The sequence below is a fragment of the Misgurnus anguillicaudatus genome, chromosome 19 (assembly GCF_027580225.2).
Source record: "Misgurnus anguillicaudatus chromosome 19, ASM2758022v2, whole genome shotgun sequence".
Lineage (NCBI taxonomy): Eukaryota > Metazoa > Chordata > Actinopteri > Cypriniformes > Cobitidae > Misgurnus > Misgurnus anguillicaudatus.
Window position 1 is genome coordinate 9,383,637 of NC_073355.2, and position 25,570 is coordinate 9,409,206.

Below are 25,570 nucleotides of genomic sequence, written 5' to 3' on the forward strand. Positions count from 1 at the left end.
CCAGCATGAAAAAACACCATCTTACCCAGCGAAATCCAGGCTGGAAGACCAGCTGACCACTAGCTTAAACCATTATGACCAGGCTGGAAGCTTGGCTAAGCTAATTTAATGGTTTTGGTTGGTTTAAGATGGTCCTCATAACCTGGTTAAGATGGTCTTTCAGCCTGGTCAAGCTGGTGGGTCAGCTGGTCTCCAAGTCTGGCCAGCTAAGACAAGCTTGACCAGTTCAAAAGTGGCCAAAACCAGCATGCTACACCAGTTTGGCCAACTAAAACCAGGCTGGGAAACCTGCCAACCTGCTTAAACTGGTTTTCGCTGGTCTTTTCAGTAGGGCTGAGAGTGTACAAATCTTAAATGCATTTATTTCTAAAATCTAATCGGCATAAAGTTTGAATAAAATTAAGAAAAAAGATTTCTACACCGACCATGTGTATAAGATGGGGCTGGTCGATATATGATATAAACCATTGCCAAAAGGTTAAATATACTGTAAAATATATTCAATGTATCTAGATACTTATTGATTTGCTCTTTAACAATTCATAGTAATGAAAAGTGATATTTCGCCACATATGTGTATGTGCTTCTATAAATATTTTGAGTGAATGCTATTAAAGTTTAAATCAGGAATGTTTTAAAGTTAGCCTTAAAGGATTAGTCCATTAGAAAAGATCGGGTGATTTGCTCGCCACCATGTCATCCGGGGTGTTGATGTCTTTCTTTGTTCAGTCGAGAAGAAATTGTCTTTTCGGGGGGGGCATTCCAGGATTTTTCTCATTTTAATGGCCTTTAATGGACCCCAACACTTAATGCAGTTTGGAGTCGCAGTTTCAAAGGACTTTTGATGATCCCGGGCGAGGCGTGGGGGTCTTGTCTGGCGAAACGATTGTCCTTTTTGGCAATAAAAATGCACTTTTGAACCACAACTTCTTGTCTATCTCCGGTCCTTTAATCCGCCAGCGCGCGACCTCACGTAATGACGTCAAAAGGTCACGTGTTACACATATGAAAAGCACATTTGCGGACCATTTTAAACAATAACTGACACAAAGACATTAATTAGTATCATTCGACATACAACAACGTCGGAACGGTCCTCTTTCTCCACACTTGTAAACACTGGTGTTCGATACGTCATCCGTGACCTCTTGACTTGATGATGTATTGCGTGAAGTCGTGCTGGCGCATCACACGACCGGAGAGGGACGAGAAGTTGTGGTTTAAAAGTTAAATTGTGGTTTTCTTGCCAGGGGTGACGGTCTGTTCGCTGGATGGGACCCTTGCGCCTCGTTTGGGATCGTTTGGAGTCCTTTGAAACTGCAATTTTAAACTGTTGGGTGTTGGGGTCCATTAAAGTCCATTAAAATGATAAAAATCCTGGGATGTTTTCCTCGAAAAACATGGTTTCTTCTCGACTGAACAAAGAAAGACATCAACATTTTGGATGACATGGTGGTGAGTAAATTATCTGCATTTTTATTTTAAAAAATTGACTAATCGTTTAAAGGGACACTCTACTTTATTTGAAAATAGCCTCATTTTCCAGCTCCCCTACAGTTAAATTTTTTTTGAGTGTGATGCTAATGGTCTAATCAGATTCGATGAATTATGCTAAGCTATGCTAAAAGTGGTACCGCCAGACCGGAAATCGGATGAATGGATTCCAAAATGGTAAAAATCAAATATTTAACTCTAGGGGAGCTGGAAAATAAGGATATTTTCAAAAAAATTGAAGTGTCTCTTACCCGCAAGTCATAAAATTTTTCACCACAAAATGACCATTACAATATTAATGTTTACATATATATATATATCGCCCAACCCTATTCTAAAGGGTAACTGTCCCTTTTTTATATTGGTGTGCCGATACTGGCCAGACTGTGGCAGTATTGAGTCTTTAAAAAAAAAACTCTGAGTGATCTGTTCACTTCAAAATACAAAACAAGCTGCTTAAACTTGGAGAAATTTTCTGGGGCAGGATTAATGAGGGACTTTCTGTTGGTATTATTTACTGTCGTCTCGGTGGTATTAATCATCTAAACTTCTATCATCAAATTTTTCTTCAATGTGATTGCTGATTATAATTCTCCAACTCTTCAAATACACTGTCATGATTGCATTTTATCTATATAATATTAAGCTTAATCAGTGTAATACAAAAAGACAGCAGTGTATGGAAAAGAACGTGGGGAAAAATGGGATCATGCTCTCGTTTCATTCAGCTGTGGGCGGCAAAGTGAAATCGGAGAATTCAGAGCCCATGCCAAACTCTGACCACAGATATTTGCTGGGTTTCTGTCTAATGAAAACACATTCAGAGCGCCTTTTCCCTCTCTTAGTCATGTTAACTCACAGCCGTAGCTTCTAACACCAAATGCATGAAACGTACTTTTCTCTTAACGTCTTCTTCAACTCATCCGTTGTCTATCTTTTGATCTGCCACCTTTTAGAGACGGTTATCAGGTTTCTAGCTTTAAGAAGGTTGATGGCATTTCCCCACCAAGGCAAACGGTCGATTTCGCCTGTCTGGCACAGCTTTCTGCCTGTGTTGTTTCTCTTGGCTCTCTCTCTCTCACTAACTCTTCCCCCTCCTTTCAGTTTCACGCCAGCTTTACGGAAAAGTTAAGGGAAACGGAAAGGGAGAGAGGGGATGGTATCGTAAAATGTTCGTGGTACAATATTTTATTTTTTAAAGGAGTACGGAGTCATTAGCTGCGTTTCCGCAACGCGTTATTTTCTAAATGTCAACAAAAACTATTTCAAAATGATGGAGTTTCCGTCAACCGATGATATGCGGCTGAAAAATAGTTTTTCCTCTAGCGATAAGTCATTCCAAACATCACATCTAATGATGTTGGACGGTTTACTAATATCATATTCACCGCACTAAGCATTATTTTTAACCGAAGAAGACGTAAGAGTATAATCGAAACATTAATGCCAAGGAAAGCCCCTTATACTTAGGAGCAGCAACATATACACTGCAAAAAGGATTTTCAAGAAAAAAATTCTTAGTACACTGCAAAAAAAGGATTTTTAACAAAATATGTTCTGAGTATTTTTGTCTTGTTTTCAGTAAAAATATCTAAAAATTCTTAAGTTAAGTTTTTGGACCAAAAGTGTTAAATTTGGGTGATTTTGTGCATGGGACAGGCGGGAAGTCTGCTAATGGGGTTAGCAAAACATCTTGAAAAATTTTCTTAAACACTAAATTCAAGAAAAATTCAGGGAAAATTTGCTTACCCCATTGGCAGATTTTTTTTGCTTGTTTTGTGCACGGGATCACTTAAATTTGATATTTTTGGTCTTATTTTCTTGGGTCGCTTTTCTCATTAAGAAAAAGCATCTTAATTTGGGATTTTTTTTTATATTTTTGCTGAAAAACAAGACAAAAATACTAAGGAATTTTTTTCTTGAAAATCATTTTTTGGACTGTAGGTGTTTTTTTTTTGGAGGCGATAGTACATTATTTTAAATCAAAAGAGATGTAGGAGTGTTATCCAGACATTTTTGCCAAGGAAAGCCTCTTATACTTTGGAGCAGACACGTATTAAGGCGTTTTTTGGGAGGTTTTAGGACATACCGCATAATCTGCAAATATACCGCAAAAAATTATTTTCAAGAAAAAAAATTCTTAGTATTTTTGTCTTGTTTTCAGTAAAAATATCTAAAAATTCTTAAATTAAGATGCTTTTTCTTGATGAGCAAAACGACCCAAGAAAAAAGTGTAGTTTTTAGACAAAACATATCAGATTTGGGTGAATTTGTGCTTAAAACAAGCCAAAAAAATGGGGTAAGCAAATTTTTCTTTAATTTTTTTTTAATTTAGTGTTTGAGAAAAATGTTCAAGATTTTTTTGCTTACACCATTGGCAGATTTTTTTTGCTTGTTTTATGCACAAAACCACATCAATTTAATATTTTTGGTCTAAAAACTAGAAATTTTTTACTGAAAACAATACAAAAATATTTTTTTTCTTAAAAATCATTTTTTTTACAGTGTAATGATTATGTGACGTACAAATGCCTGAAAAACCACCTCATCCAAACATAAAACTTTTTTGCTATATATATTGGAGTTTTTGCAAAAGTTTCCTTTGGCCGTATTTTCAATTTGCGATGTCAATTTGCGCAATTTGAAGGGTAATGGAAACACAGCTATTGATGCGTTGGTGTGGTATTGGGAGGTAATGATGCAGTTTCAGGATGCAAATTCATGTTTGAATGGAAAATGTGTCTATCATTATTTATTACATTTGACTTTTGTAACTGATGAACTTCTCAGTGAAATGAAGGGTGAGTCGTATTTAACAAATGTGGCAAGTTGTGGTTGAAGGGAGGGCTTGAAAAACTACAAAGGATTTGTAAGTCTGCGAAAAAAATTGTCCATGCCTACATTTTTGCAACTAGAAAACTAACAACTTTATTTATTTTAAGTTTGACTATACCAATAGTTCTTCTATATTTTGGATACCCTTCAACCCTTAAATAACATTGCAATCCTCCTTAAAAGCGCTAGTTGTACCTCCCCTCCCTTTTAAGGACCCTGCTTCATTGACTAACGTTTTTTACAGCTGTGCTTTCTGGTATCTTCTTGATACCAGTTTGACCTCCTTACCTGCTTCCTCTCGATCTCATTCAACAGTTTATTTCCTCTTCACCAACTTCCGAGTCAACGTCCTTCTCAGTTTAACATCACTAACACGGCTCTGTTTTGTTTAACAGCATGTAGGCTAGCTTTTACTCACCGAACTAACCCTAACATACCACCGCCGACCTCTGTTCCTCCAATAGTCCTGACTGGTATCTGCTGTCACATTACCCTGTCCTTTAGGAAAATAATAAAAACAGTAAAAAAAGACGAGCACCACAGATTGTTCCTTATGGTTGTTTTATTGTCGCTCTATTTCAAAACACTCCCCAGTGGCTTTTTTAGTATTCACTGTGTTAGTAGTGAAGTGGGACTGTATACTTTAATTGTTCCCTTATGTTTATGCTCATAGCATGAAGGCCTTTAGCTTTCGAAATACTGATATATTTCCCCAGCAGGTAAGTTGCAGGGCTTGCTTTTTAAATGATACATTGAATGTGACTCTCATAATTGTTTCCCACCCCTGTGGCATGCCCCGCTCCCACCATCTCTCCAACAGGTGATCCGTAAAGGTTGGCTAACCCTTAACATCAGCATCATGAAGGGAGGCTCCAAGGACTACTGGTTCGTTCTTACGGCCGAATCCCTTTCCTGGTACAAGGACGAAGAGGTGAGACGCATCTGTTCTTCATTTCGGTTTTCATCCCCCACCAAGCTAGCGCCACTCAAGTCACGTGCGCTGGGCTCGAACTCAACCGTTGACATACAGCTTAATAAATGTAACTGCCAGGTTCCAGTCGTATAAATGTCTTTCTCGGAGACGTGCAGTCCTCAGTCCATTTGCTTGAAGCGTGGGTGTGTGTGTCCCTGCCCAGCCTAACCAATGTGCGGACTACTGTTCAGCTGCAGCGTGATGAACAGGTAGTCTGAACACTGGGCAGGCGAGGGGGAGGAAAGGAGCTGGCGGGACGGCGGGTCACTGCCCTGAAGAACGCACTCGACTGTAAAGGATAGTAAACAGTTTACTGATAAAGAGTCAGTTTCACCATTACTGTTCAGGGCATATTTCAAAATATAATCGACCTAATTAAAAATACGTTCAATCGTGTTTCGCAGATTGTGACGTTTTTAAATTAAATAAAAGTATTTACCTCGTACATTATTTAATGGAGTAATTGTTACCTAAAATTGTATAAAACTACTGCCAAAAAAAATAAAGATGTGGATGTGCGTTCTTAAAATTTGAATGTATTAAATTGCGCAATTACTGATATTATTAACTTAAAACGTTTACATTTTTAAATATAAATGTAAAAAAAAAATTCTACTGACGCACGAAGGCGAACAAAGGATGCAATTTAATACCGTCCCATATATTAAACTTGAAAATGCACATTTTATTTATTGAAAAGGAATATTGGCTCTAAAAGCTCAAAAGCACGACATTAATATTACTATTTCGACGCTGTTCGCATTAAATAGTTAAATCCAACCATATACTCACTGCGTGCTGATAATACATATTCCAGGCCTCCGTAGTTTCTTCGACCGAACCATCGGAGCACTTTTCTTACAATCTGAACCACACGCTCTAGTTGTCGAACTTTATCGTTGTTTTACGAAAGCCGTTCCTTCGTTAATAGTTCCCGGAGAAAAGGGAGAACGAGATGCATGGGACGAGAGGAGAGAGGCGATGTGACGTGGCAAGCCGACTGAAATGTTCCGACTTTGGAATTTGCAGGAAATCGTACTGGGTTACTGGGGGGTTGTTGTGTGTGTGTGTGTGTGTGTGTGTGTGTGTACTTGTGTTGGGGGCAGGGAAGAGTGATGTAACTATTGGGACCGTAGCAGCGCAGACATAAGCGATTCCAGATGTTTCTTCTCAACTCAACAGAGCGAGTTGGCAGCACAATTCGACTCCTCCTCTCTTTCTTCTTAAGGTTTCACATCCCCCTCTCTGGCTTGGCAACCTGGTGGTCCTTTTTTAAATAAGGGGCCTGTTATTGGAGTAAATACATTTCTTGTCATTTATTGCTTGTCGTGTCACTCCATCCGTCCCCGATTGTCCGGCTGTTGTTGTCTTTTTCACCACAGGCTGTTGCCTGTATCCCTGACTTGAAAGTTTTGATAAAGTAGCTTTGTATGTAGGGAATTGCATCCGTAACTCTCTCTCTCTTTCTCCCTGCCTCTCCAACAGGAAAAAGAGAAGAAATACATGCTTCCTCTGGATAACCTGAAGCTCAGAGATGTGGAGAAAGGCTTCATGTCCACGAAGCACATTTTCGGTATCTTCAACACCGAGCAAAGGTCAGGGCTGACTGTGGCTCGACGTGTCCGCGTGTTTGTGTAAGCGTAGGGTCGATTCATGTGTGTTTGGTTGCTTTTGCAGGAACGTGTATAAGGACTTGCGTCAGATCGAGCTGGCTTGTGACTCGCAGGAGGACATGGATAGCTGGAAAGCCTCTTTTCTCAGAGCAGGCGTTTATCCTGAGAAAGATCAGGTATAAGTGTGTTTAAAATCAACTTTAAGCAAAACAAATCCAAATACTGGTATGTGGTTACTATTACTCATAAGGGTTAGCAAATCCTAAATGTTATTCTTGGGTGCAGTTTTTTCCCAGCACCGTTTAAAATTTTATTTCACGTGGCTCACGTCACTAATTTTAGCATTCTGATTTATTTAAGCGTTGATTAATCAAATGACAAAACAGGACGAATCCCTTAGACTTGTGTTTGCATGAGGAACCTGAGCCATATGTAGCCAAGCCATCATTAAGAAACCACTTTGACCACCCAAAACACATAGCAACGAGATCTCGATTAAATATGTATCGCAAAATAAATAATGTCATGAGATTTCTCGTGGAGGTGAAATGCTGGCGTTTCTCAAACAAAAGGCTGCATCCTTTGGAGGTCGCATTTGTAGACTGCATACTTCATAAAGACTGTCTGATTTCAGACTATTAACAATTATAAAGTTTACTATTATATTAAGTTAATCGTAAATTGTTGTAATATGCTTATGACTTGTGAATGTAATGCTCAGTTAACGTAAATAAACCAGGCTTGATGATGTATGCCCCCTGCAGGCCTTTGTTATAATACATAATGTTATTTTTTACAAACGCTACATATTACTGTAATGTGTTCACTTGTTTTGATAGTTTATTTGAACCAGTTATTATTGCATATAGTAATTTTAAAGGGTATTGCTCATTTGGGTCTATTTTTATTACCAAAAAATATCAAATTACTTCATTATCAATTAGTAAAGTAATTGTTAGGTACAGTCCTGGATTAGTTAGAACATTTCAAAATAATGTGATTTTAGTTTCCCATTCATTTATTGAACCCAATCTTGTGTCTTGTCTCGTTGATTAAGTGTTTGTCACACCCCTAATAGCACATGTGAATAAAGTGCAATCGCACAGCTATGCACCGTTACCTATCAACAACCCTGCAAGTAGGGCTGGATAAAAATATTGATTTTCTGATTTGAACCGATATTCAATATCGATTCGGCAAATCCCTGAATTGATTCTTAATTTCCGTGCTGTACCTAAGGCAGGACAGTGTCCCGGGCAATAGAGTTCTCAACGGGCCTGAAAATTACAACCCGACCCGGCCCGTGGCTTTTAAAGGGACACTTCACCCATTTGCATTAAGCTTTGTATAGTTAGAACCCCAGTCATGTTTTCGAATGGTTGTGCATCATTTCCTCAGTTGCCGCTGAGACAGGAGAAATACAGATTTCAGTGTTGCACTTCCTTCTTTCAATGATGTAAAAATCATCATTTTGCATCAATGAAAGCAGGAAGTCCAATATCTTGTTGAGGGGGTGAGACTACAAACACCCCTTTTCTCGGTCAAATACGCACCAAATTCGAAATGCATGTTACATTTCGACTACAAATATAATGTTTCTACGGGTGAAGTGCTCCGTTAAAGCCTGATGTAACCCCGACACATCAACCACAATTATCTGTCCGAACCTGGCCCACCGCGCCCCCCCCCCCCACACCTTTTTTTTTCTCATATACGTATTATCATGACAAGCAGACGGGAATTCAAATCAACCTTTAATGTTCACGCCTTTTAACAATACAAACAACTGAAACAATAAACTTTAAATATATAAATAGGCTATATAAATATATGCCTTATATAAAAATCACACAATAATAAATACAAAGAACTCAAACATGTACCCGGTGAATGAATTCACCTGCGGCAAGTTTACTTTTCTCCAACTCCATCTTCTTCTCGAGGCAACAGGCAGGGCCAACCCGACCCGTTGAGAACCCATGACCCAGTGACGAGGACTCATGATCGAGGACTCATGATCGCGCGATATCTAGTTCTGTCTCCGTCCATTATGACGTTAAATTATGACGTTTTTACAAACCAGCCCAGATAACAACACGAGATCTCGCGAATTCAGGTATGATCACGCGATATAGTCATGGCTCTGCCCTGCGGAGGTGTCCGGCATCCGGCAAAAATAGAAGCTCTGGGTATTTGTTCCGGAGGGCTGCGGATGGCCGGAGCTGTGACGGATTGAATGGAAAGCGTTACAGCGCCATAAAGCAAGCAAATACTGGGTTCATGTTTCCTTGTACGGCTGCGTAACGATTAATCGCACCTAATCGTTTGCAGAATAAAAGCTTTTGTATATAAATACATACACATTTATATATTTAAAAAATATTTACACGTGTATATACATTTTTATACTCATATAAAATTTATATAAAGTAAACACACATATATGATGTAAACAACAACTTTTATTCTGCAAATGATTAGTTGCGATTAATCGTTATGTAGCCCTATTTCCTTGCACTTGAATGGACATGTTTAAACAAAATTATTTCAAAATGCAGTGATTTCCTCATAAATGTAGTCTGTTGTGTAAATGTGAACAATTCAGAAAGAAAACGCATGAGTAACAGTATATTAGATCCGCGCATTACATGTAGGTCTTAAAGTGACAGTACACCAAATAAATTTAATGTCTGCAAAACTAAAAAATTTTTATGAAATATTGAAAACTAATCGATTTTGGAATTGAAATCAAATCGACACCATATACGGAAATAATGAAAAAAAAATTCCACTTGCACCATTCTCATTTAAAAAAAAATTCAAGATCATTAATTGGATAGATGGAAAGTAAACATTTCAGTTTCATAACTTTATATACAGAGATTTTTAATTGTATGAATGTATCATTTATTCATTGTATGAAGAAAATATCATGCAAGTTATTAAAAGTAGGTCAAATGTGTGTTTAGGTGGATTCTGAAGAGGCGGGCCCTGTTGACAGCTTCTCCATGGACCCTCAATTAGAGAGACAGGTGGAAACCATCCGTAACTTGGTGGACTCCTACATTGGGATTGTCAATAAGACCATCAGAGACCTCATGCCCAAGACTATCATGCATCTCATGATCAACAACGTAAGGAAAAAAACTATATGCGAGCAGCTAGTATTGTAGTCTTGCAAACTGTAGCCACAAAGTCAGGACCACATGTTGTGGCCAAGACCTCCATTAAAGGTACAGTGTGTAACTTTTAGGAGGATTTCTTGACAGAAATGCAATATAATATACAAAACTATAATATCAGTAGCATGTAAAGACCTTATACAATGAACTGTATTGTTTTATTACCTTAGAATGAGCCGTTTTTATCTACATATACACGGGTCCTCTTACATGGAAGTCGGCTTCATGTTTCTACAGTAGCCCTATATGGACAAACTCCTCTATAGAGTGCATTTCGTCACTATGTTGTCTCATAGGACGACATGTTTGTCCTGTGGTGGCTACCGTAGCTTCTCTTTGCGTTTCGTAAGGGAGGGCTGAGCTGGTTGCAATTCACAGTCTCACCACTAGATGCCGCTAAAATCTACACACTGACAAACTTTTAATAAAATATCTCAATAATGTCTCTTGTGTGTCTACCAGGCTAAAGACTTCATTCATTCAGAGCTGCTGGCGTATCTGTACTCATCAGGAGATCAGAACAGCCTGATGGAGGAATCCGTTGACCAGGCCCAGCGCAGAGACGAGATGCTGCGTATGTACCACGCCATCAAAGAGGCACTCAGCCTCATCGGTGACATCAGCACCAGTACAATATCCACACCAGTGCCTCCGCCCGTAAACGACAGCTGGATACCAGAGACGAGGTGAGAACCCTTTCTTACTATGGTAGTACCTTGTTTAGGATTATTAGTACTATTTGATGCATTATTCTGTGCAGTCTGGCTAATCTATACATACAGAAAATTTGCTTTCTATGCAAAGTATACATACTACATACAGTAACAAACTCATCAATACTATATTTCTCGTCCATCGTAGCCCCACCCCCCAGCGCGGAGCGGCCTCATCAGCTCCGCCCCCCAGCAGGCCTCCAGCAGTGCGTGGTTCTGCACCAGGCCCACCTCCTCTTAACCCCACCTCTTCATATGCAGTTCCACCCATTCCTTCTCGGCCAGGCCAACCTATAAATGCCTTCGGCAACAGCGGCCACGATCCTTTCAGTGCCCCTCCTCAGATTCCCTCTCGGCCTGCACGTGTGCCGCCCGGCATCCCAAGGTAAGACCTTCACAGGCTTTCACGCATAAGCTTGATCTTATGAGAAATTGAGCATTAGTTCATAAACTGAAGTAAATAAATTAGCAGATTTTTAAAGGCATGAGCCGTTCTGTTTGTGTTGTGCTTCATGCTAGTTTAAGTAAACAAGCAAGATTTTACTTGTTTATGTGGTTTAGTTTACTCGGCTCTCTGGTTCTTTACCACTCGCATGCAGATGATCTTTCTTCGTCATGTAATTCAGTTTCTTTCCTTCACACTTATGGGGCGGTCACACTAGACTTTGAGCATGTAAATTTTAATGTATTTCGATTATTTTTTGGACGTTACTGCAAATATGGGAGGGGAGCGTTAATTTAAGTTCTTCGGCTTTGTCCATTTTTGCTTTTCAGTAGAGAGAAAGGTCACACCATGACATGCTGGTTTTCTACTGGTCACATATCTCCATGTAATACGAATTCGCAGGGCAGAGTTTACCAGATTTGAACTTTGGTACGCAGCGAAATGCAAAATATCTTTGACTTGCGAATACGTCAGAACGAAAACGCAAGCTTATGCAATGGAACAAAAAGTGTAGTTTGACTGCCCCTTTAGGCTACGTTTACACAATAGCGAAGTAAAAAACTGAAAAAAGATTATTTACGTTTGCTAAAAATTTAGCAAAAACATCTAAATGATCCCTGTTTACACGGATCCACAAAAACAGCTACATATGCTGCTTTTTACGTGCAAGTCCAGTAGTTGCTGTTACTTCGTAAAAAAAAACACTACACACCTGTACACATACAATTATAGCGATAAATACAAATAATTTAAATGGCGAAAACACTGAGCAGTTTTGTTTAGACGGAAAACGATGGACAGTTATTACTATAAGTGACCCTGGACTATAAAGTGTAAAAAAAATTTACCTTGTTGGAAAATCGTTAACAATTTCAGTATCTTGAGCAGCACATTGTTGTTATGGTGGTCAAGTACGTGCGCATGCCTGAGGACTGAACATGTAATACGCATACGAATTACATCACCGTTGTAACATATTTTGCATTTACAAATCGCATGGTTTTTGGAAACTTTTTGGTAACACTTCAAGGGGTGTGCATAAGACTGACATGACACCTTCATAATCATGACATGACACGTGCCATGAACATGGAGATTTTATGCACGTTTATGACAACAGTCATTAAGTGCCGTTTGCTCAATTATTTCATATTTAAAGGTATAGCCGAAGATTTTCCCGAATTTTTTAAAAGAACCACCTCTCCACTTCAAAAAAAATATGGTGAATGAATGGCTGAAACCAAAGCCCACCACACATATACACCTGAAAGTGCGCATGCGCAGAAAGCGAACCTATGGACAAGCACGTACGACGGCCCTACTTCAACATATCATCAGAATTAGGGATGCACCGAATATTCGAAAATTTTATCAATGACATTTATCACCAAAACAATACGGCCGAAATGTTGTGATGACGCAAACAGAAACCGCGACCTGCACGTGCTTGTTTAAAGCAACATGTCCGCGGTGTGGATGTAGTTAACTGCAAAAAGGCGCTAAAGTGAACAGCATTCTGTATGCACAGACGTATATGTGGTTGAATGTGTCCGGTACAGACGTGATCATCACAGTGTGTCCTTCAAAGATCAGAACTCTTAATGTGTAAACTTTAGAGAGAGTCGCGCTAATGTGTCTCATACTGTAATCCATTAACATACATGTGGCGAAAAAAGCAATGAAAAACAACGTAATGTTTTTATGCTGTGCTGTTTGGGATTCGCCCTCGGTCTCTGTGTGCGCGTGCGTTTAAGTGCCCTCAATAGTGCACACACGAGTGAGATGCAAACAAGCAAACATAAAATCTTTGTTATTGACAGGGCACATATAAACAAAATGATCTCCACAGTACTCTTTTTCTAATAAAACATTTGTTTATGTCTTAAGTGTATGTATAGATTACAGTTAGAAACCAGTCTGTGCTTATTTAAAGAGACAGTAACCTCAATTAACCTACTTAAGTCTGTGTCATAAATGTTAATCAAACAACCTAAGACAAAGAGAAAATCACTTCTGTAGCTGTAAAAAAAATAATATATTTAATTTATACAATAAAGACAGTGTTATGATTCAATTAATTCGATTTCTGTACCTTATGCTAATTTTAGACCTTACTTAATATGCAATTTTTTTCTTTTTATAAATGTTTGCAATTTCTTTATTTGTTATTAGATTTTTCCCACCCCCTTTTTGCTGATCTGAAAAATAATCCGATCCGTGCCTCAAAAACTGTAATATGATCCGAACCGTGAATTTTGTGATCGGTCACACACCCCTAGTAAAGTTAAGACACAGTGATAGCCATAAATGCAATTGTACTAATAATTGGCATAATAACTTACTTCGTTTTTTCGGCCTTGGTTTCCTCTTTTTCGGTTTTCGGCCAAAAAATTTTCATTTCGGTGCATCCCTAGTGCTAATAATTGGCATAATCATTTCTTTCAGTGTTTCGGTTTTTTGCCTTGGTTTTCTCTTTTTCGGTTTCGGTCGAGAAGTTTCATTTCGGTGCTTCCCTTATCAGAATGATTGACAACTGGGATGACCAATAGTCTTGATGATCCACCGGAAAAAGATAATCTTCAGCTATAACTTTAATGCAAAGATGATAATATTTGAGATGTCTTTTGTTATGACAACTTGACATAACCAAGACAACATAAATGACCACTTCGTACCAGTGATACAAATTGAAAATGTCATTAAAATGTAAGTGTTAATACTCTGTCAAATAGTTTCATAACAGCGTCGTGAATATTCTTCAGTTCATAATGTTTTTTTTTTAAGTTTCCTCCAGGTGTTAGAGAAATAAAATCAACCATTCAATAATAATAATAATAATAATTAAAATTGATAAAATTATATTTTATTGCATTTGAACTGATTCACTTAAAATGAAATGAAAACAGTACAATAATGGGTAAAGCCATGCAACGTTGGGTCTACATTGCTGGAAAAACAGTTAATTACATTAAATCAATTAAATAAACTAAAAAGAAAATTTCAGAACCCTTTGTGTAAGGAAGAACAAATTCTGTTAGTTGTCAGTTTTTTATGTATTGTGCACATACATAAAGTTAAATATACTATTTTGACGTGTCTGTTGCGTTTTGTATATGTATTTCAAATTATGTGACATAGTATTAAATGATGAACCCATAATGCTAAGTAGTTTTTTGAGTTTGATAATTATTCTGTTATGTCATGTTTATGACAGATTTATGACAAGTTTGTCATAACAAAGAAATGTCAAACAATGTCATGCTTTGCATTAAAAATGACATAATTGAGCAAATGACACTTAATGACTGTTATCATAAACGTGCATAAAATCTCCTTCATGTTCATGACACGTGTCATGTCATGATTATGAAGGTGTCATTTCAGTCTTATTATGTAAAGTAAAGTGATACCAACTTTTTTGTTTCCCCGCCATGAGATTTTGCGTTATTTTGGTAATCAAGAGAAAACGCTCCCCTCCCAACGACACAAGTTTTTACAACAATCTACATTTCTGCTATTACGCAGCAAAAAAATTATTTTCAAGAAAAAAATTCTTAGTATTTTTATCTTGTTTTCAGTAAAAATATCAAAAAATTCTTAAATTAAGATGCTTTTTCATTTTTCTTAAACACTAAATTCAAGAAAAATTCAAGATGATTTTTGCTTGTTTTATGCACAAAATCACTTAAATTTGATATTTTTTGTCTAAAAACTAGACTTTATTTTCTGGAGACGTTTTGCTCTTCAAGAAAAAGCATCTTAATTTAATAATTTTTAGATATTTTTACTGAAAACAAGACAAAAATACTAAGATTTTTTTTCTTGAAAATCATCTTGCATACACTGCAAAAAATGACTTTCTCACTTAGTATTTTTGTCTTGTTTTCAGTAAAAATATCTAAAAATTCTTAAATTAAATTAAGTGCAAAATGACCTAAGTAAATAATTGTCCTTAAAACAAGCAAAATTATCTGCCAATGGAGTGAGAAAACAAATTGTGAAATAAGATTACTTTTTTCTTAAACACTTTATTCAAGTAAAAATTTCTCACCCCATTGGCAGTTATTTTTGCTTGTTTTAAGCACAAATTCACTTAAATTGTATATTTTTTTGTCTAAAAACTAGTATTATTTTCTTATGTCATTTTGCTCGTCAAGAAAGTACATCTTGATTTGGGAATTTTTGGATGTTTCTGCTGAAAACAAGACAGAAATACTAAGTAAGAAGGTCATTTTTTGCAGTGTAAATGGCACTCCAACTTATTAAACACCACAGCATAAAGTAAATATTCTGTGTATGTTTTGATCATCGCTCTGAATCTGAATTTTTTTGTTCAAAATTTGGTATTTCTGAGGAAACGAAGATATCTAAATGATGATAAAACATATTTTTTGTTGTTGTTGTTGTTATGTAAAAGCAGAGGGTCTGTTATTTGGGTGGCATTAAACTTTTGTGAAAATAATAACAAACTTGGCGGGGAAAGAGTTAAAAAGTTCATGTTTTAGGGACCCCAAAATGTTGTTAAGTGAACTAACAGCAAAATTGCATAAAAAATTTCATTATTGGTTCAACACGTCATCGTATTTCATCTAACCTCTCATCTTGTTTTATCTTTCGCCATCACTCGTTTCTTACGTCTTTCCTTTTTTCTCATATCATATCATCATTTCTCATCTCTGCTGGTCTTGCTTTATCTCAATTAATCTTTCTTTGATTCGGCTGTGGTTGTGGGTTTATCTCATTCCTGTTTTTCCCTCTTTTCTCCTCCTGCAGCAGAAGACCCCCTGGCGCTCCCAACCGGCCCACCATTATCCGCCCTGCCGAGCCCTCTCTGCTAGACTAGACCTGTGTGCTGGGCACCCATAATGTGCTGGCCTGACAGAAAAAGAGAGAGAGAGCGAGAGAAAGAGAGACAAAGAAAAGGGCCGGAGAGCTGCACTGATATACGTGCACATACAGCCTGACCAATAGACCTAAATAATCCACTCAAACTGTCCTCGGATCAGCGCTGCTAATGACATCGCTAGATTTTAAAGCCTAGAGCCCTAAATTAATTAAGATATATTAAAATATTATTGTTATTATTTTGGTGAAGTGTTGGGTGTATCATTCAGTTTGGTCAGGTGACCACCAGGGGGTGTCCTACTCAACCTGTGTAGCTGATACAACATTAGATCTGGTTTTCTTTCGGTGGAGATGTGTACCTCCGTTCTAACTAGTGATTTAATGTGGGATGAAATGTATAAAGCACTGTGCAAGCTAGTTGCTATTAAACTGGCCTGTTTTCCTGTTCTGATAACTTAAGGGTGGCTGAAGACTTCTTTCTTGTATTAGACACACTTAATGTGCTATTTTGTGTTTTCTTGACTCTTTAACTTGATACGCCGAAATAAGACACCACAACTGTTAGCATTATTGCTATTTGGGGTTGATTTTGATCTCATTTCTTTTAATATATACACGATTTTCTTGTGATGCCCTCCAAAATGGCTGTTAAAGGGATAGTTCACCCAAAAATGAAAATTTTGTCATCATTTACTGACTCTTGTGTTGTTGCAAACCTGTATAAATTTCTTTGTTCTGATGAACACGAAGGAAGATATTTTGAGATACTGATATGGGGCCCCATTGACTTCCCATTGACATCAGTACAAATAAATGTATACAGGTCTGTAACAACATGAGAGTGAGTAAATGGGTGAACTATCCCTTTAACCAGAGATGAGCATATAAGTTCATATAAAAAATCTTAAATGTTGACTCTCAATTTTGGTTTATAAAAACTGCACTGTTGCGTCCGGGATTTAGCGTTTTGTAAAGCACTTCTAGTACTATGGGAATTTTCAGTTTTAGTTGCTGTTTGTATGCAAATTTCTGTAATGATTTGTTTATACAATGATTAAAAATCTGTGTATATGAATATAATCCTGAAAGCACAGTAACCACTTTGTAAGATAGCGTCTCAGGTAACACCCGACTCCAAATTTGGTAGTTTACGCTAATGTTCCCGTCATTGTAATCTCAATTAATCTGCACACTGCAAAAAATTATTTTCAAGAAAACATTTTCTTAGTATTTTTGTCTTGGTTTCAGTAAAAATATCTAAATATTATTAAATTGGGATGCTTTTTCTTGATGAGCAGGGCGACCCAGGAAAATAAGTCTAGTTTTTAGACCAAAAATATCAAATTTAAGTGATTTTGTGCATAAATCAAGCAAAAAAATCTGCCAAGGGGGTAAGCAAATTTTTCTAGATTTTTTTCTTGAATTTAGTGTTTAAGAAAAATGTTCAAGATTTTTTGCTTACCCCATTGGCAAAAACTAGACTTATTTTCTTGGGTCGTTTTGTTCATCAGGAAAAATCATCTTAATTTAAGAATATTTATATACTAAATACTAAGAATTTTTTTCTTGAAAATCAGTGTAAGGCTTTCATTACACATCAGGGATGCTGAGGTTTTATGAGCGAGATAAACATAAAAGCGTTGATATGGTACATGCAGGTATATTGGGCAACGTTATGTATATAGAAACAGAAACGCATGAGGTGTTCGCACTTAGATTTGGGAAATGCCACAAAACTTTGAGAGTCATATGATGAGGATTTAACGTAGAGATCGTTTTAGATGTACTAACACATGTTTGGCTTGGGGAATACGCTGAACTTTCTTCTAAAGTATATTATTTATAACTGATAATGTTGTACTTTTCATGAACTGTTTGCTTCCCCTTTTCGTTTTGAAACGACAGAAACTTCTGCATTAATGAGAATGTCGAGCGTGCATAATTCAAAGTGAAATAATTTCAGCAGGTTTCCTATTTAATTCATCATGCTTTGCTTACATTAGCACGTTTGCTTGTATTGATGCGTGCCGACGACACGTTTTTTTTTTTATTAACTTGAGGATCTAAACAGGGATTTGGTGTTAGAGGGACTTCATCTTCAGCCTTTTGTCCAGCGAGTCATTCTGTAAATAATCAAAGCTTTGAGTCGAAAAAATACCCCGAATTTCTAATCCACAGATTTCCTGGACAGAACGCTGCAGTTACTTCTGTGTCTCTTATGGCTACAGTGATGGCAAATCCAGTCAAACTATTTTGAAAGTTTCAAATAAACATATGCATACTGTTATACAGTTACATGTGTATATATATACAGTTATAAATCTAAACCGTTTCAGATTTCTTAAGTTAAATCTCTTTTTGTGACTGGATGAAGCTCAAATCACTGCAGCCATTTCTTCTCTTGACACACTGTAGTGTGAAAGGTTATCTCCCACTCCTTCATTCAGATTTGCGTCATGTTGTATGATGTGGGGGACGGGGATTTAATGGCATTCTTTTTTTTAATGCTTTCTGAATAACAAATCATTGTCAAGTGCCTGTGTAGCGATTTAAAAAGGACCTGGAACTGATTGAAAATGGCAAAGTGAGATCTTTAAAGGTGTGGTGAATAATAAAGATCTGGCGCTCTGATGGGTTACGTTTACAGTTTCTCTTTTATTTATATAATCAGGGTCTCCGTGCATGTATCGTTTCCTCTTTGTGTTATCTTAGAAACTTGAAGTGCACATTTAAAGGATATTCAGCCATTAAGCAAACTCAAAAGTGTAAATAATAGAGTGACTTTCAGTAGAAAATGTCAAAAAATTCTTAAATCAAAATGTATTTTCTTGATGAGCAAAATGACCTAAGAAGATGAGTCTAGTTTGTGGACAAAGATATACAATTTGGGTCAAATTGTGCTTAAAACAAGCAAAAATATCTTCCAATAGGGTGAGAAAACTTTCTTAAATTAAGTAAACTTATTTCAAGATTTTTCATAACACCATTGGCAGATATTTTCTGCTTGTTTTAAGCACAAATTCATTTAAATTGTATATTTTTGGTCTAAAAACTAGACTTATTTTCTTAAGTCATTTTTTGCTCATCATCTTGATTTAAGAGTTTTTAGACGTTTGTACTGAAAATAAAACAAAAATACTAAGTAAGAAAGTCAGTTTTTGCAGTGTCGGCAAAAAATATAATTTAAAATATACTTTTAAATATATTTCAAAATATACAAAAAATGGCCAAAAAATATATTTGCTGAAATATATTTTGGAATAGGGTTATTATTGTTATTATTATTTTGGCCATTTATTGTATATTTTGAAAATATATTTCAAACGTAAATACATAAAATATTTAGCCCTCCATATATTTTAATCCATAGAAATATATTCACATCGCATTGGAAGAAAAACGAACCTGTAAACATAAAGAGTTTTAAAAAGGTTAAAATTAAATAAAGTTTCAATTTCAAAAATATACTTTGTACTTGTTTATATATTTAAAATATGTTTAGGAAAATTTTGAAATGTATTTGCTTGCCCTTGAAATATATGTTGATATATGAAGGTTAAAACTAAATATATTTTTAATTTCCAAAATATATTTCATTGAGCGTAAGATTCTACAAAATGTATTTAGCATATATTTAAAATCTATTTTTGACCAGAGAAATGTTTTTTTTTTTTTGCCATATGGGTGCAGTAAAAGGGCTCAAAAGATGGTCTCAAGCTGTCACTGGAGTAGTACCTGTTAAAAGGTTTTTGTCAAATCAACATATATTTGTATGCTACTAACAATTTCAACTTGATTTTAAAAGTTATGTCAACTTATGGTCAAAACTTAAAATAATAGATTGAATTGACTTGCAAAAGTTGTTTTAACTTCATGCTACTTTTTTTAAAGTGCACATCTCTGTGGTTTTATCGGAACAACACACGTTGTGTTACTTTTAACACAACTTGTGTTTATTTTTACACAAAACGACACAAAGGGGCGGTTTCCTGGACAGTGTTTGTCCCAGACTAAAATGGATGTTTGAGTTTAAAAACACCTTGTACTGACTAATTTTAACATATATTGGTGACATTGTTTTGTATTAAGATGCACAACTGTAGTGTTTTTTCGTAAGGTACTCTGCAAAAAGTGATTTTCAAGAAAAAAAATGTCTAAATATTTTTGTCTTGTTTTCAGTAAAAATATCTAAAAATTCTTAAATTAAGATGCTTTTTCTTGATGAGCAAAACGACCCAAGAAATAAGTTTAGTTTTTAGAAAAAAATATCAAATTTAAGTGATTTTGTGCATAAAACAAGCAAAAAAAATCTTGAATTTAGTGTTTAAGAAAAATTTTGATCTTTTGGTTCAAAATTTGGTATTTCTGAAATTCAGTTTGTTAAGTGAATTTGTGGATTAAAAAACTATTGGCAGATTTTTTTTGCTTGTTCTATTCACAAATTCACTTAAATTTGATACATTTTGTCTACTCAAAAAGAAAAAGCATCTAAATGTAATGTTCAATAGCAGGGGACTACTTTCAGGCACTGTGTAATATCATTGTGCCAAAAAAGTGGAGTGTCCCTTTAAAAAATCTTTGACTAAATGGTTCTTTGAGGAACCAAGAACGGTTCTACTATGACATCACTGTGAAGAACCTATTAAGCACCCTTTATTTTTAAGAGTGTACCTTTATTTCTGAATAGCTGGGTTATTTTTTTTACCCATGCTGGGTATTTATTGGAAAACACTGAATTATTTTGGTAAAAATCACCATTATTTAACACGACTACTCTGTGACTTTGAAAACATGCATTTATTTATCCTTTTTATTAAGTATGTGTTTCAATAGTCTACACGTGTCAAAGCAGTGGTGCCTTTAAAGTGCCTTACAAACGTATTGGTCCAGCAGCATGCGATTTGTATTGTAGTAGCACAAATAATTGTTTTACCTTCATTATCTTGTTTTTGTAATTGTTTGAATCAAAAATTCAAATTCAAAAGAGATTAATTGCACAGCCCTGCTTATAACAACTCAGCGTTGTGGTCTGTCCAATATTTACCCAACATGGTTTAAAATAACACAGACATTTTAAGTGTGTATAAGCAACTCGAACATGAAAATCAAGATAAAAATCTGACATTTTATGATGTTATTGTCTATGTGGAATATCCCCATCATCTTATTTCCTTATTATTGTTGTGTTTGTCACTTCCAAACATGCAAGGAAAACAGATTTTCTGGATAAATATTGTTTTGCATGCGAATGGCCCACAGCAGCAGAATCGAGAAACACTTAATGTGGTATTGCCGTATTAATTCTTTGCTTACTATACTGGTTTGTATTTATCTCACGATAGTGTTTCCTCATAAGTTGTGAAGTCATCACATTTCAACGTCGTTACTCAGAAATTTCTCCGAATATTGTGACATAAAATCATAAGACTTCATGAGTAATACAGTAGCATATTACTCACTCAGCATCTTTACTGCACAAACAACACTTTTCTCTCAAGATCTCAAACAAGTTTATTTTCTTATCATTGTGACATTACAAAACACATGCGATGTCATTTTTCCTGCGTAATGCCTATTATCAATAACATGATTCATATTTCTTCTTTTATTGGCCATTTTTATCAGATGGAAAGGCATTACTAGTTTAACATAACGCCGGTCATTTATCATCATATCGGCTAGTGGGCTTTGTGCCCAGCTGCACTGCTTCCTGGGCTTCAGCCGGCTCCTTGGCTGTTTCTCAATTCCAAGAACGCAAAGAACGGACTTGCGTCCTCGTGGAGATCGGTCTTGCCAGGCGACCTTGGAAGAACGAACTCGGAAGTTTTGCTGCAATGACTTCTGGGGCGTAAAGCGATTTCAGCAAGTCTGCACTCGATGCATCCTCGATATCAAGAACACATCCGGGAATTTTCATGCGTCCTCTGTCCTTGCGTTCTTGAGAATTGGAATGAACTTCGACCGTTAATGATGACGTAGAGCAAGGACGCAAGATCGCTGAAGAACGCATATTGAGAAACAGCCCTTGTTTCCTGTCTGCCATTATTGGACAAACTGATTAATCCAGGTGTGCCTGACCTCGGTAGTCACAACAACAATAATCAGACACACCTGGATTAATCAGTTTGTCCAATAATGGCAGACAGGAAACAACGAGCTGGCTGAAGTTCATTGAAGTAGTGCAGCTGGGCATAAAACAATTGTTCAATAGTTATAGATGAGGTATGCACCCATTCATAAAGTTATCGTCTATTTATGACGACAATGACATTTGCAATATTGCCATACAAATTTTCATACAAACCACGGAAAATGGAAAAATTATTAAAGGTGCAGTGTGTAACTTTTAGAAGGATCTCTTGACAGAAATGCAAAATAATATACAAAACTATATTATCAGGGGTGTATGACCTTTCATAATGAACCGTTATGTGTTTATTAACTTAGAATGAGACGTTTTTAACTATATACACTGAAAAAAAATGATTCATTGAATTTAATCAATTTTTTTAAGGTAAGTGGTTGCAATCAATTTATTTAAACTACATTTAAACAAAAAAGATTAGTAATGTAAAATAAAATATAAAACTTTTGTTTAAATGTAGCTTACATAAATCGGTTGCAACCACTTACCTTAAAAAAATTGATTAAATTCCATCAATCATTTTTTTCCGTGTACATCGAGGGTCCCCTTACATGGAGTCACCATTTTGTGGCCCAATGTTTCTACGGAAGCCCTTAACGGACAAGTTGTCTCAGACAATGGCATGTTTGTCTGGTGGTGGCTACCGTAGCTTCTCGTGTTTCAAAAGTGAGGGGTGAGCTGTGAACTGAGCTATTGGTTGCAACTCGCAACCTCACCACTAGATGCCGCTAAAATGTACACACTGCACCTTTAAATCATATAAATATAGCAGAAAAGGGTACAAAAGTTCAATACATTTTTGTAAAAGTTACCGTCCCAGTGAGAACTTTTGTACCTTTTTCGGACAGATTGATATAATTTAATAATTTTTCCATTTTCTGTGGTTTCTTAGTCTTTTATGTTAAGCTGCCTTAAAACAATGCAATGTTGTACAAAAGACTACTGTATTTAAATAAATTTGACCCAACTTTACACAACAATGAATGCCTTTCTAACACCACCACCACAATAAATGGCAATTTTTTGGAAAGTTACAGTAGTGATCGTGTCAAGTGCTACATGCTCATCAAAAAATATCTCACTGTTAGTTTAATCGGAATAAGTGACGGCATAAAGGTTTCAAATGACACGAGGGTGAGGAAATAATGACACAGGATATTTCCTGTGATTATGAACTGTTGAACTGTTGAATAAATTGAACTTTACTTTCAATCTTATATTATGTCAGACCTCTCCACATTCACATGTGTCCTCACAGTCATTAAGAAAAAGATTTCTCACATTTTGAAACACATCAGATGATGCCGTTGACTGTAAACGTATGTGTTTCAATCTGTACAACCCGTGAAATCTCACTGTTCTTCTGTGGTTTTGGTTGCTGTTAAACAGACGTCCACCTCCCCGCCGGCCAGAGAACCAGTGGTGAACCTGTGTGCTATGAAGAAGATACAGCTGCTATACTGCACTACGAAGACAGCACCATACAAGAGACACCACGCCAAATTAAAAAGCACAATAATGCTCACCAAAGAATAGTGAAATCTTATTGGAATAAATGATTTAATCTGACATTTCTGCAGGAATCCCAAATTTCCCAAATGGTGTGACTTGCAGATTTAGAAACATCACGCACACACAGTGTTGTACTGCATCATGTGATTCAGTAAACACACTAATATTCAACAAAATATATCTCCTTAGAGATTCAAGACAAGCAGTAAACCAACCAGCATGGAGTTGACTCACAAAATGATAACATTTGATTTTCATTCATTATGAGAGTCACTACCAGAGCTTTTCCATCAGGTGGAGCAACTCATCATGTTTAACAAACAGACAAAATGCTGGAGAAGATACAGCCTAAACATTATATTTCTCTGGAGAAACTCAATTGGATTTTACTTTTTTAACCTTATGTTGTTTTCTGTAAAAAAAACTTGTAATATTTTGCAAAGTATGATAATCTGGAAAGTGAAATTGTGCATCACTTCCAGTGATATATTATTTACTACAGACTTAGCAGTAAGACTGTTGTGTAGTTTCAACATTGGTATTGTTTTATTTTAGTAGTGTTAAATAGCATTGATTCAGGTTTAGGGTGGTTTTGGATTTGTAAAGGTTTAAAGTGAAACTCACACATTTGGTGTAGCTACAAGAGGAAGTCTTGTGGCCTGATCAAATTATTATTTTTTTCTATTTTTATTATGCAACTGCTGGTTGCTCAACAGTCTTTATTAGGCTATGATTTATGATAAGCTCGGTGCCAAATGACTAATAAATGAGTTTTAAGACATGAAGTAAATATCTTTAGAGTCAATAACTGAGCACTACGAAATGTCCATAAATAACGTTGTTTGTTTTTCAGATGTATGTCTTTCCATTTGATTTTGTCACTATATTGACAAGCACATTGAAATGAAGCATTGTTGAAATAATTATTTTACACTGGAACATTTTAAAGGTGCCAAAAATGCATTGAAATAATAATCTGTTAAATTGTTCTCTGATATCTACATAGAAGGTACACTGATTTTCAAGTAAAAAATATCAAAAAAATTCTTAAGATGCTTTTTCTTGATGAGCAAAACGACCCAAGAAAATAAGTTTAGTTTTTAGAAAAAAATATCAAATTTAAGTGATTTTGTGCATAAAACAAGCAAAAAAATCTGCTAATGGGGTAAGCAAACTTTTCTTGAATTTAGTGTTTAAGAAAAATGTTCAAGATTTTTTTGCTTGTTTTATGCACAAAATCACTTAAATTTTATATGTTTTGTCTAAAAACTAGACTTATTTTCTTGGGTCGTTTTGCTCATCCAGAAAATACATCTTAATTTAACAAAAATTCTAAGTAAGAAAGTCAATTTTGCAGTGAAATGTAACTGTAACGTCAATGATAGGCCTTCAGCCTAAACGTTTACGGCGCATTCACGCGGGGCATTAACGCTCAACGGAAGGCTTGTCTGAAGCGTGGCCAACAGCCAATCACAGTGGCCGCTACACATGCTCCATTCTTCCATAAACGTAATTGGCTGGCTCTGTGGTTATTTGCATAAGGCGATCTGATTGGCTGACACACGCGTTGCGGCTTGAAAAGTTGAGAAATGTTCAACTTCTGCCGCGAACAACGGCACTGATGCGGCGCCGATGGATCCACAATTCAGTTCGGCAACGCATGACGTCACCCATTAAAAGTGAATAGGAAGCGTTAACGCTGACGCCCCGTGTGAATGCGCCGTTATAGCGCTAACTCAGCAGTCACAACTTTGTTTTTAGCATTGTGACAACGTCCTGTAACAAGGCTGACGATATGTCATTACCATGTACA

General features: G+C 36.2%; 1 protein-coding gene and 1 long non-coding RNA gene across 9 annotated transcripts in view; one reads left to right on the forward strand and one right to left on the reverse strand.

Moving 5' to 3' along the window:
• dnm2a (dynamin 2a) overlaps positions 1–24,547 on the forward strand; it is a 60,684-nt gene extending 36,137 nt beyond the window's left edge. For 4 of the 8 annotated variants that reach the window (XM_073856901.1, XM_073856898.1, XM_073856902.1 and 1 more), the window contains 7 exons: positions 5,150–5,260; positions 6,788–6,897; positions 6,980–7,091; positions 9,885–10,049; positions 10,560–10,783; positions 10,959–11,195; positions 16,029–18,742. In XM_073856901.1, the coding sequence (XP_073713002.1) occupies positions 5,150–5,260; positions 6,788–6,897; positions 6,980–7,091; positions 9,885–10,049; positions 10,560–10,783; positions 10,959–11,195; positions 16,029–16,098 (1,029 nt within the window). In that variant the 3' untranslated portion in view covers positions 16,099–18,742. Of the gene's footprint in view, positions 1–5,149; positions 5,261–6,787; positions 6,898–6,979; positions 7,092–9,884; positions 10,050–10,559; positions 10,788–10,958; positions 11,196–16,028; positions 18,743–23,634 lie in introns of those variants that run through there. The other 4 variants (XM_073856900.1, XM_073856904.1, XM_073856903.1 and 1 more) reach the window with 3 other exon arrangements.
• On the reverse strand, positions 4,874–6,597 carry LOC141350989 (uncharacterized). The gene is made up of 2 exons (XR_012359120.1): positions 6,095–6,597; positions 4,874–5,591 (listed from the first exon to the last, which is right to left on the reverse strand). It is a non-coding gene; the product is annotated as an uncharacterized lncRNA (long non-coding RNA).
• Positions 24,548–25,570: the final 1,023 nt, after the last annotated feature.